We start from the raw sequence: 13,290 nt of genomic DNA, 5'->3' as shown, positions 1-13,290 counted from the left end.
AAGAGTATAGGGTGCTTTTTCTTCAGTGCAAGAAATCAATATTCTTTAACTACCTGCTCTGTATTTCCAGACATGGAGCATTTTTGTATAAAATAGGACTTGACTGTAGTAGCACATGGAAAATAATCCATAGAGGAAAAGTAAATTTTTTGCTTTCTGTTCATGACAGAGAATCCAACATAAAAGACTTTTATTGCAAGAATTTCTTTGAGGAGCTTTCTCAATTTCAAGAGGCAGTAGAAGTAGTGTTGCAAGAACTTAAATTAGTACTAGCAATTAGAATGCCTAGATGGTATTCTCCACAGTGTTTTAAAAGAACTTGGATAGAAACTGCTAAACTGTCATTGCAGCTCACTGCTTAAATCAGGCTCAATTCCAGAGGAAGGGAAAGCAGCTGTACTGACCCTGCTGCTACAGCTTTCCTTTAGCCCACGTTCCCTAAACCACTTCAGTACTTTTTCCTCTACTGGCAACAGATTAAATATATCTATTCTCATATTTTCATGTAGCTGTATCCTAAAAGAAAAATAATCCTGGGGACATGGCACAGAATTATTTGTTTGAAGCAGGCCAGTGTGTGTGAACTGTACAGTACATTATTTTAAAAAAAAAAAAAAAAAAAGTTGCACAGGAAACAGATTGCATAAATCGGGGTGTTTAATACCTAGGCTGAATCTGCCTAGCAGGGTTTTTTCATACTGGTAGTTTCATTAGTGTAATTATATGGGTAATGCTTAAGTTTGAATTTAAATTACTAGAAGTCTACCATTATAAATTCCCATTTAGATCTTCTTTGCCTAGCATAAGAATGACATTTCTTGTTTATTTTTATCCCGTTTGGAAAGCAGCAGAAGATCTATTGGGGAAAAAAAGGCCTGCTCCCATTTCTATGCTAGAATGGGACTGTGAAGACAGGGAATCATGTTGTTAATGTAACCATGTATAATCTAAAGTCTTCATGGGCAACCTTAGTTCAAACGTAATGCCTTGTTCTGCATTTAGGGCCACAAAAGTATCAGAGGGCTGGAACATCTCTCCTGTGAGGAAAGGCTGAGGGTGCTGGGGTTGTTCAGCCTTGGGAAGAGAAGGGTCCAACGAGACCTTATTGCAGCCTTTCAATACTTAAAGGGGGCCTATAAGAAAGGTGGTAACAGACTTTTCAGCAGGGCCTGTTGCAGCAGGACAAGGGGTGATGATTTTAAACTAACAGAGAGTAGATTTAGACTAGAAATTGTTTTACAATGAGGGTGGTGAAACTCTAGAATAGGTTGCCCAGAGAATGGTGGAAGCCCCATCCCAGGAAACATTCCAGGTCGGGTTGGACAGGGCTCTGAGCCTGCTCAAGAAGATGTCCCTTCTCACTGCAGGGGGGTTGAACTAGATGGCCCTTAAAGGTGTCTTCCAACCCAAAATATTCTGTGATTCTCTGACTGCTCAAACAATATACTTCTTTTGTATTCAATGATACTCTATTGGCTCATGGAATCACAGCTCGGTGCATTATATTTTAGGATAAAAATAAAGGATTCCATGACTCACTTGTCTAGCTTGCAGTAATGCAAAGTTAATTCTGATCAGTGGTATTTTATAACTCATCCTGAAAGAAGGACATTGCAGGATCACGGTGACAACCAGGAACTCAGAGAACAAAGCCTCAGGGTTTCTGGACTGCAGTTGTTTTCTGGACTGTTTAGACTTTGCGGCGTTCAGAGAATTTGATGTAAGTGGGCTTGACAGCTGTAATTTGCACATAAGAAACAACAGGACAAGTTTCCTCTATTGTTTCCTGTGCTATTCTATTAAAATAATAGTTCCTCTCCTACAAGAGGAGAGGAAATAGGCAAAATTCTACCATCTCTCTGCTGGGTCACTGCAGCTTCAGGCTAGTTAGCAGGTTGACCATAGAAGCAAATGCTGGCTCAGCAGCGTCAGGGCTGCACTCCCAGTGAATTCGGACTCACTCCTTGTATGCTGCAATACGTCTCCTTTTTAGCAAAGTGGAGAGGCCCGATACATCTTCTAGAGCAGCAAAGCCAAGAAAGGAGAAGCTTGTTTAATTTTGGCCAAGTAGACCATCACCCGTTTGATTCTGATCCTTCTCAGTCCCTGACATAGGTGAATAGTTTTCTTTTCCTCTCCAGCTTGGGTGAGTAACACTGGGGAAAGCAAAGTTTGTCAGAGTATTCAATATTTAACACACACTTACATGTTTCTGAGATGCAGGAGTTTCAGAGAAAAATGTGAAGCCTTACTACCTCTTTGGGGCTTTTTTGGTTTATGAGAAGGGAGGATAAAATCTCTAGGATACAGATATTTTCAGGGAGCGTTTTGTAGCCCCTGTGTGCTTTCCACAGTGCACTGGTGTACAAGGGGCCTTTTCTCTGCTCGGCTTGCGCACGTACGGAGCGGTGTTACACGCAGGCTCTGGGGGGAGTATTACCCTGCATTTCCATTCTCTCCAGGTGCATCCTGAGGGTGAAACACCATCCACTGCTATGTTTAAAGCTTCCCCAGTTTTATTTTAACTTTGCTTTCTATATTCAGTTGCTTAACTACCAAGATCCAAACTCTACTTTTTAGTTGCACTGGTAAAGAGAGGAGCACAAATGACAGAGTCAGTGGAGAAGGGCTGTAGCTAAATATAAGTGGCACAGTTCTGCCTCCTGTTATGAACTCAGGCTTACGGAAGTTATGGATGGTCAGGGACAGATGGACTTGAAGTTAAAATATTACTTGTGCTTTACAGTAGTTCAATGAAAAATGCATTGGATCATCAACTCTGAGTTCATTTCCCTGACAATGCTATTTCTGCATTTCTTTATCTGTATCCCAGTGAGATATCATCTCAGGACTTGAGTTGCCAGCATGCTAAAGGCATCACCGCACCTTTCCCTGCTTCTGAGGTGCATGCCATCTTCTCTGTTAACAAGGGGATGTCACCCGGGAGCTCCCCCTGTGTGTATGACAGGTTGGCTGAGGCCACATCATGTGTTCCTGAGCGGCGACCTGGGCTGCGCTTATGCAGAAGTGAATCAGAAAGTTCACACTGTACATTTCTGTTGTTCCTGCTTAACTGACCAAATGTAGGTCCTTGTAATTTGGGAGACTCTTACTTAACCCCAAATTTGCATGCCTTTGTATTTTCACTACTAGTAAAATTTCCAGGAGCAATTTAGACTTAGGATCAACATGTTGTGGTAGCACTAGTATCAAGAGGAAGTTAAACACAAACCATGGTTAGTACTTTCGGGAGTTCCTGACATGTATCAGCATCTCTGGGCACTGAAATCCCACAAAAAAAAAAGGCTGTCTGCCTCTACCTGGTGTTCGGATAGGTCTCAATTATTTTCAAACTTGCAGATTCAATGTTTAATACTCTGCAGATGTATTTGCTGTTTAATAATATGGACAACAATGATTTTAACTTTCCATAGTGAAAACCAGTGAACAGATTCCACTTACTGCACAGACCATAAATATACTGCCCGTAATTCCCAAACAAGAGCATCGTCATGTGGGTACAGCAACTGTGGAAGGTAAGTAAATATCTTACCAATCCAATTACTCTGTTTTGCCTCATATTTGTAGAATTGATAGTATGCAATAAAGCTCAAAATAAATTACTGCTTCTTCTAGCCAGGTATATGAGGTGACAAACTGTAGAAAATGTTTTGTGAGAGCTAGGTGGCAGGGAAAAAAAAATCAATTTTCCTTCTGCTACCAGGAGTCATCTATGAACAAATGTGCTAGCCTTTGAAGCCCTGTGTGTCCCTGAAGGCCTCAGTGCAAATTCTGACACTATTTTTCTGGTGTAGCATACCGTGTCCTGGACTTTGTTTCTGACAAGGGTAGAGGAAAGAAGAAATTTGCAAATGATCTCTGAAGAAAATCTCATTTTTGAAATAAATTGTTTGCTGATCAAATTCCCCAAACAAAAGAAATTGATCATTCTGTCATTGTTACACCAGTCACAATGAATGACAAGAAGTTGGTTTCAGTTTGGAATTGAAACTAATCTTCCACTTACAAATTTCTCCAGCCCAATTACTCCAGCAGTTGTTTCAGGAAGTCCAGATGTAAGGAAACCAGTCTGAAAAGGAATATGCAGTAAGAGGTGCCTCTTCCTGGCAATACTTGTAATGCCTAGGAACAGAACAGTTGCTACTTGGATAAGTAACAGAGACTGATAAATCAATTGCATAGGCAAGGTTATGGCTGCTTGTAAAGATTCTATTCCTGTTTATGGTGAATTTTTAGGTTAAAAGATTAAGAAGGTCCTTCTTTACATATATTTAAATTGTATGGATGGAGTTTTAATGGAAGCTTGGTATCACATCATGCTCTTTTTCATGTGTTAAAAAAATTGATGTACTGAAGAGCAGTTTGTTTTTTGTGCTTCATGTGGAATCACAAACAATGAAGTTGTATGATGGGAGCAGAGCTGAAGAAGAAATTTTAAGCAGCATTGCTGACACAAGATGATGTACTGCTACGATAAATTAATAATTGAGCTAGATTATTGTTTGACTTTTAAGAGAGTCTAGTTGGATTACAGGACAGTGTATTACAGTAATTAAAAAAACTGACCACTTTTTTAGCAATTGCCATCCATAGATCTTATGAGGACTTACAGAGGTGAAAAGTTGTCATTATTACTATTTTAAAATGAGGATATCAGGAGGCAGAAAAAGACAACACGACTTGGGTGTCCTTGACATAGATGGGAGCTGTTCTCAGATCATCCAAGTTCAGCTGTTCAAATACCAAGTACCTTGTTCAAGTGCTGTGCTGTATAGAAGTAGGTTTGCTTTCCAGGTCCTAACACAGTTTTCCTGTCAGAAGGACTGCTGGTGGTGAGGTGAAAGCCGAATGTGATATGTGGCATTAATGCAGAATACACAGAATTGTAATGTTACATGATATTGCCTGGAAAGATTATTAAAGGATATGGCTGGAGAGGCAGGAACTTAGGTATACATCTTGCCCTTCATCATGTTAAGTTTTGAGTAACATTTCTCAAAGCTAAATACACTGTGGAAATAAGAAAAGAACTTTCTGCTTTAGTTTTGCATCACTTCCTGCAAAGATAGAGTTCCCCCTTCATCTGGTAAGGTCAGACTCAGCTCTTTACTGCTTATGCTCGTGGGTGGCTCAGTGGCTAACGACACTGCAGTTACAGGAAAGCTTGCTTGCTGGAAGTCCTTTTGCTTACTTGGGCTGTGGAAGGAGATTGTGATCTGCTTTTCTCATGCGTGCTAGAGTTGTCTCATGAAGTCCCTGCTAAAGACTAGTTTGCTCAGCAGAGAGGAGGTGGCCACAATAGAAGAGCTGAACACAAACATCTGAGTACTGAGACTGAAAAATGCCAACATGATTAAATTCCCAGAACTGACAAAGACAGTTATACACTACATCAACTTGGTAAACCCTGTTTTTTTTTCCCAAAAAGGAGGTGGACTGCAGCTAAGAAATATGTACTAGGAGTTTCTTGCTTGCAGCATCATCTTTGTATCATGCTACCAGCTGCTCACCTGCTGCATGTCCTAGCCTGAGCTAGAAACCTGAGAGAGCCCCACTGGGCCTAAGTGTTAACATCTGCCCCTCTCTGCTTCAAATCTGGTTTCTGTACAGTTCATTAGAGTTACCTCAGTGCCTGCCCTGGATCAAAGATGGGCACAGGCAAACCACACTGAGCAGTGTTTTTCCTCACCTTCAGCTCGCTGAAGCTGCACTCAGAGAAAGCATGAGCCACAGCACAGAGTGATTATTTGGTTTCCATGTAAGGAGGTGTGTTGGTGTAACAGAAGCTGTTAAGGAGGAGGAAATGGAAAAGCAAAGATCACCCTTACCACCAGCATTATTGCTACTGAGCTGGAGAACCTGCTGATGCCCTCGGCAATGGCCCTTAGCCCAACACATCAAAAGCTGAAAGGCTCGACTACATTGGTTTTGGCCACAGGAATTTAGGTTAAAAATCCAGATTGGACAGGAGAGCAAAGTGTAAGCTGTATTATTCATTCTTTGCTCCAGTCTGCAACAGGGAAGCATTTGTCTTGCTAGTAGAAGGGTAGAGATCGGTAACCAATTCCTGCTGAATTCTTTGTTCTATCAGAAAAAGACATGTTTCTTTTAATGAATGTCTTTTTAATGCCTTTCTAAGACAGCATTGTTGATCACAGAATATAAGCATATTGCTAAACCTGTGACCACACCCATGGCCACACACGTGTGTGGTCATGTTTAGCAATGCACTTCCATCCTGTGTGTGTGTACACCTACGCCTATCCGTGCATGCACCTGCGTGCGTGTGCACGTGCTCTGTTACTGGGTGCTTACTATCACACTGACAGCCAGTTCAGCTAACAAAAAATTGTACCAACTCTGGCACTCCCACCTTTGCCAGTGGGGAATCTTTTCAGCATAGGTCACTGAATGTCTCTGTATTTTCACGGCAAATATTATTACATCTGAGTGCTGAAGTTAAGAATCCTCCTCTGCTTCTGCCATTTTTCATTAACCCACCATATTAGCAGCTGTCCTGGAAAAAAAAAAAGAATGAGCCAAGTCTCTCAAATGCTTTAGGACAGTCCTCTCAATGACACCTGTAGATGTATTTCCTTAGTCCTGTCTAAAGGTGAGGTGAATTCCTGTAAATTTCACAGCTGCTCTTTATTTACCTAGGAAGCATGAACATTTTATTCAGGGCAAATATTTGCATTCAGAGGCAATGCTGTTCAGGGTAACACATGCTAGAATATGGCTCTGGAGACCCAACTTTTTCTGTCTCTGCCAATGACACCTTCTTATGAATTTGCAGGGTGGTGAGAACTGTTTATCCTCAGCCAAAAAAGCACTATTGGCATCAACTGGTACTTTTAACTTTATGAGCACCACTTGTATCAACTATTATTTTTAGCAGCTCTACAATGCTGTGGGACGTGTATCTGGGGTTTTTTTCTGTTTTTTTTTTTTTTTTTGTTTTGTTTGGTTTTTTTTGTTTTTTGTTTTTTGTTTTTTGTGTTTTGTGTTTTGTTTTGTTTTGTTTTGTTTTAAAAGCACCAGCAGTGAATTACCCTCATCTGTGATGGATGAAAAGACAGAAAGCAGGAATCTAGACTGATAGCCAGAGATAGGCAGACTGATAGCTCTCTGGGAGAGCAGATCAGAAGAATAAATAATGAATTCATAAACTGGAGTGAGGCTACTAGCTCCCTGTACTTAAGTATGTGAACCCATAAGAGGCTTACATTTCTGAATGCACTTGATTCAATGGCCACTCCCTAAAACAGTCAGGGAAAAGTGTAAGTGGAGTAAGTAATAAAAGTGGAAGTAAGAGTCAAATCACCATGCCCATTAAAACACTCCTATATATGATGAATGTTCTATCTGAAGGTGTTGGAGCATTCAACAGGATGATTTTGCTGATGGTTAGCCCTGAAATCGTTATTACCCAGGGAAGGTTTGGGCCAAACTTGTCCTTAGAGGGTTCAGAAGGCCTGTCCAAGGAGTGACTTCTCCTCGTGTCTGTGTGCTGCCCTTGTGGCAGTCCATCTCTCCCCAGGGGTAGAGCCATGTGCAGGCTGGGCAGACAGGCTGCACAGGTCTCGCTGGCCACTTCCACCCCAAAGGTGCAATTCAGTCCTACAGAGATCAGGGCAGAAGGAAAATCATGTGTACAGCATGAAGGGTGGTTGTGAGTCCCCTCTTGCAGTGCTTCTGTCCTCTGCCTGTCTAAGGGAAGCACCACTGTATTCTCCAAATCAAAAGGAGCACTAATGGATTTCATGAGTGACTAGGGACAGAACAGTGCTCTCTCTTACTTGGGGAAATTAGAGACAGGTACAGATCTGACAGTTCCTGGATGAAGTGCTGCCATTTTATAAGGAGAGAACGAAAACTCAGTTTCTTAAAGCAAACTGTTGTGTACATGCCCTCCCCATCCCCCCCCTTTTTTTTTTTGAAACAGTGTCCATTACCATACTCTGAGATGCTGTTAGATCAAATTCACACAAATTGGCCACTATCGCCCCAAACATTTTATTTACTGCATCAATCCTTTTGACAGGGAATGCTCCAAGGACGAGGTGAAACAATCTTAGTGTCATGCCTCTCATGAATTCTCTTAATAAAAATGGTGGATGGGTCAGAGGCTGCATAAAAGCTAATGAAAGTTCCACATCAGCAATTACAAATGATTTTTAGTACACCACCTTTCACCATCAGCACTTCCATCTCTCTTTGTAAAGAGTTTTGAGATCCTTGAGCACCTAAGGTGCTTCACATCTCTGTATTTCCTTCTGAGTGACAGTGCAGCTGTATAGTTAGATAAGTTGGTTTCCCAGTGAAAATAGAATTTAAGGCACAATCTTATCTTGAGGTGAGATGAATTATAAAACTGGAACATAAGGTTGAAGACAGGCAACTGACAGGGGAGAAGCACGTGTGTGGCTAAAAAGCCAAAAATATCTTTCATAGAAATTGTGAAATAAAAGTGGATGGGTCCCTTTCCTCATTTACAACCAAAAAGCACATGGACACAAACCTCCTATGAGGAGTGGCTGGCACAAGAGATCAGCAAGTGACTTACGTGTATGAAAGGCTGATAACTATTCAGCTACATTCAGTGTACCATCACTGCTTGTTTTCTGAGTATACACTCCTCTAGCTATTTAGAAATTTTATTGTGCAGATTCCAATACCAGGAAGATTCAATGCAGGTCCACCTAGGGCATTACCTGGGCTTTGGCTCAGGCCCTGCTGCCTTCCTGAAGAGGTTTTAAAATACCATCATTGCAGAACTTAGTAGCACAAACAGAAAGGGCAACTAAAACTATTCTTTGCCTGTTTTTCCTTATATGGCTTTACAAAAATGTTTTCATATTTAAAAGAATCCCTCTCTCTGTCTTCAAGCAAGACACCCACACAAACAACAGAAGATACGAATTATGCAGGGAAAAAATGAAACTCATAGTTCAAAACATTCTCACAAAGGCACATACCAAGTGTACTCGTGAGCGAGAGGAAGACTGTGGTTAAGCTGTTTTTATAAATTGTGCCTGGTTTTGTAAAGAACAGGAGTTGTGATTTTAAATTGCTGGGATCCTTCCAATTATCCTTTTGAGACTTTTTCTGAAAAGCATCATTTCAGTGCTCAGAAGTAATAACACTGTGGTTAAAGTCACCATAAAATGGGGTGTGATCCTGCTGAAGGCAGAAGTTCCAACCAGTACTGACATACTGGGTTTGCCAGTTGGCCATTTTTGCAAGACATCACTTTTTATGTTTTCATCAGTTCCTGTAGATAAGTATGAAAAAAGATTTATGCCCACATGCAGCTTTAAGCTGTCACTCAACTCCATGTTTATTTTTAAAATAACATCATGAAAGATAATTCCGTTTCTGCTTCTGTAATAGATTCAAGTCTTAATCATGCATTAAAACGAAAACTCTCAGCACGGAAGACCTCACAGAATCGGATTGCTGAGCACATTCTGGGGTGCTTGGTACAATTATTGGGCTCTTCATAAAATGCCTGCCAGGGTGTGTTTCTCTCCAAGGCAGACACAGAGAGGTTTTCTGAAGGGAAGCACTCTTGCTTGCTCGCAGAGCTGGACCGTAATGGGTGCGGTGCAGGCTGTTTAAAGTCACTCTTCCATTAGCCGGCATCAATTTTTGATGCGTTGTATCCTGCCTACACTTGTCATTTTCTAGCTCAGTGCAGCAGCTGCTGCCTCCAGTGTGATTTCACAGCCAAGGAACACTTCTTAACCCAGTTCTTACAATGTAAAGGGAAAGGGAGACAGAGGTTATTACTGGGCCTACAGCTACATGAAGTACCAGGACGGGTGACAAGCTCCATTCGCTGTTTCAGTCGGCGTGGCAGGACGGCAGTGGTGAGCTGCCCCCACCCCGGCACGGTGTGGCTCCCTACACTACAATGGGCTCGACTGGGATCTGGGAATTTTTGTATTTCAAGGCTCCTCCATTACACACTACTCCGGGAGCTGCAGTCCGAATTTCAAAGTCTCGTTGATGATTACTGGGGACTATTTTTCACTTGAGAATGTGGAAAAAGCTGCTCTTATTTCATTATTCCCAAATTTGTCCTACGATATAAGAGTGCAGTACAGGAAATGCAGTTGGGCAAGGGTTTGCAAATTCTTCTGCCCAGCTGGTGGTTCAGCTTGGTCTATTTTTATTTTTTTCCATTATGATAATTTAGCTTATTTTGGCTCAGCTGCAGTAAGACCTTGTTAATACCCCAGATTTACTTCTGAATGCTCTGCTGCAGGTGGAGTAGTTCATGGAGAGATGCCCAGGAGCTCACACAGAGCAAGCAATTCTGGAGTGGAGGCAGATAACACATAAAACTCTTCTCCTCTCATCTAGCTGCCAGGAGGGAAGAAGAGAGAGAAGCCTGTGCAGTTATTTGAAGGAAAGACATCACCTCACCACCTACCTTTAAAAGACAGTTCCAAACTGAACTTTGTAGATGGAGACACTCTGCAGAAACCCAGTTTGAGATGCCTGAGGGACATCCTTACGGGAAGAGTTCAGCCCAGTGGACGTAGCGAATGGTCTCACTAGGGCAGATTTTGGCTCTGCCCACTCTTATGTTGCCAAGCTGCCCTGAAAGTGACTAAGACCCAGTGCTTCTCATTCAGGTTCCTGTGTCATACTTGTGTGTGGCAAGTACCTGAAGCACCGTTCTGCTGGCAGGTATCATTCTTAGGTCTTCAGCTCCAATCTGATGGGTACCATCTGTTTTGTCAGCCTCGCAGTTACAATGTTGTTTTCTTTTGTAATAAAGATGAGAAATCGTTACTGAGAAAGCCGAAAGAATAGCATTTAAGATAAATTAGGAAAGACCTAATTAACATCCTCTTTTGTCTGATACTGTTTTCTTTAGTTTCAGATCTCACCATACAGAATATCGTTACTACTGTATGAAAGAAGACACATCATCCACAACAGGAGACAGCGTCTCCATTTCCAGCTATGTTATCTGTCATTTCAAGAGAATGTCAACTCTGCGTTTTCGTTGAGAAGCTCCATTTTGTCCATCACCAGAACTATTTGCTGTTAAGAAGATACAAGTGATGGACAAATGTTTTGCTGTAAAAACAACTTCATCAGGAGAGTATAATTTCCACATCTATTGTCAGTTCATTCAGGATTTATACTTAATCATACGGTTGTGAGATAATCCTTGCAATAATTTCATTTTCTGTCAAAGAAATAGTTTTTTATATTCTCCATACAATGAGAAAGTCTGTTTAAAGATATAAATTATTATCCTCTACTTTATTGAAACAACCACAGTCTTCAGCCTGTTTAAGGCTTTAGGTGACTCAGATGCATAAAAGATAGAATTTCTGGCTGTTGAGGAAGGGGCCAAATGACCACAGATAGACAGAATTGTGCAGTACATTTTAATTTCTGCAGTAAAACAGGAAGACCTTCATAAATCCTGTGTCATCTTAGTGGATTAAAAAAAAATGTGGAAAAACAGTAATTTGGCTTCAAACCACAAAATTGTCATTATTGAGTTTTAATAACACATTAAGAGACCAAATGGGTTTTGTACTTTTCGATAAATTGCATTTCTATCTTTTGTACCAGCTTAGGTCATTAGTATTCAGACTCATTATCTCCTGGAACTTTTCCTTACTTTCCATTTATTGCTGCTCCTCTGAGTGCAGTGGAGCTGTTTGCGCTGAGCAGGGTCCCAAACTCATTCGGCGCTAACGCATTATTTGTGGGTACAATTTAACCATCAATTTCTAGGCAGAGACAGGAATGGCAGAACCAGGACGTCAGGCTCCCTCGTGCTAAATCCATCAGGATGAACAGATTGTAAACTGCCCGTTGCAAATATGACATGCAGCGATTTAGCATCATGTTAATACTTCATAACCTCCATCCCTTACATTTATATAGCTTTTCCCTCCTGAAGCTTTCTGAAATTGCTTCTCCAGTCATTATACTGCACCAATAAGTTCAGGTTTAATAGGAATAGTTTTGAACATTAGCTTCTGAAATGACTTGAGGCCATATGGAAATTTTTATATTTAGTTGGATAAGTCTGAAGCATTTGTTTCTATTGTTTGTTACCATCTTTTAAAAAAATCAGAGAAAAATGCTGACTTTCTTGATTTGGGGGCTTTTGAAGCTTTATTGCTTATCTGTGACAATAATATAAAGCTTTTCAGAATTTTTTTTTTTAATAGTCTATAAAATAAACCACTTACAGTTTGTTTCTGGCTCTTTTTTTCATTCTTACTGTAGAACAGTGACTTAGAGATGAAGAGACGTATCTGTCTCAAATCACTGCAGAATTGCTAAGGCTATTTTAGTCAGCATTTAAATGCTTCAAATGATGGCTCTATCTATCACTCTTCCCCTTCAGTAATCCAGAGATCTTGATAGGGACAGCCCCACTTCTTATGATTCTGATTCAATTTCCTTTCTCCTATAATTTAATTCTATTATTCTTGCTGCCTATAACTTCCCTCTTTTCCTTGGATGGCTAAACTGTTTTACTACACACAGTTATCCCACAGCTCTCAAAGTATTTGGTTTTACTACCCTGGAAGCTTCCATCTTCCAAGTTACCTTTGAAACCCCCAAGAACAAGTAAAACCAAAAGGCTCTTCTAAGCTTTTAAGCTTTCTCTGTTGAGCAGAGCTTACCTTGTCTTGCAAGTATGATCCAAACTATAGGAAACAGTGGGAGAATGGGTAGACACTGGTAAGAATCATAAGAAAAAAATGTGATCCCAAGTAATTCAGGTTGAAAGGGACCTCAGGCAATCCCTAATCCATCCTCCTTACACTGGAGGAGGAAGGAGGGGACTAAAAAGCAATGTTTAGCATCTTCCTATTTTCTCCTGAGATCCTCTTGGTTTCTCTCCTCCCATGCCCTCTTAACCCCTTGTCTTCATTTCTGGCTTTTTCAAAACTGAGCATGGGAGGAGAGGAAGGATGTCCTGGTGCCGCCTCTCCAGCACAGGATGATGGGAAGGAGGGAAGAACCTCAGAGGCCAGCGTCAGGAAAGAGACGTGAAGGTGGAGGGGAGTGGAGTGAACAAAAGCGGTGCAGAAGGCAGCACTGGCGGCGTATAGAAATGTGCAAAAGGGGCACGGGGCAGAACTGGTAAAGGGACTGGAGGAAAAGCACAGACCACCTTAAATACCAGCATTGGTTAAGCTGCTGATACAGGTCGAGATAAGCAAGGGCAGGAAGAGTAGGGCTGCAATTTTCCAAGGCTAGTAAATGGATTGGGAGGCT

General features: G+C 41.2%; 1 protein-coding gene across 1 annotated transcript in view; it reads left to right on the top strand.

The window, feature by feature from the left end:
• Window positions 1-10,033, top strand: part of TMEM156 (transmembrane protein 156) — a 24,498-nt gene extending 14,465 nt beyond the window's left edge. The window contains exons 6-8 of the mRNA XM_008947847.1: window positions 3,435-3,536; window positions 9,415-9,503; window positions 9,872-10,033. Of these exons, the coding sequence (XP_008946095.1) occupies window positions 3,435-3,536; window positions 9,415-9,503; window positions 9,872-10,033 (353 nt within the window). The remainder of the gene's footprint in view (window positions 1-3,434; window positions 3,537-9,414; window positions 9,504-9,871) is intronic.
• The last annotated feature ends 3,257 nt before the right edge of the window (window positions 10,034-13,290 follow it).

This window comes from Merops nubicus, unplaced genomic scaffold (genome assembly GCF_000691845.1).
Source record: "Merops nubicus isolate BGI_N331 unplaced genomic scaffold, ASM69184v1 scaffold29639, whole genome shotgun sequence".
Taxonomy (NCBI): domain Eukaryota; kingdom Metazoa; phylum Chordata; class Aves; order Coraciiformes; family Meropidae; genus Merops; species Merops nubicus.
This window is presented reverse-complemented; position numbering and strand designations above follow the sequence as displayed.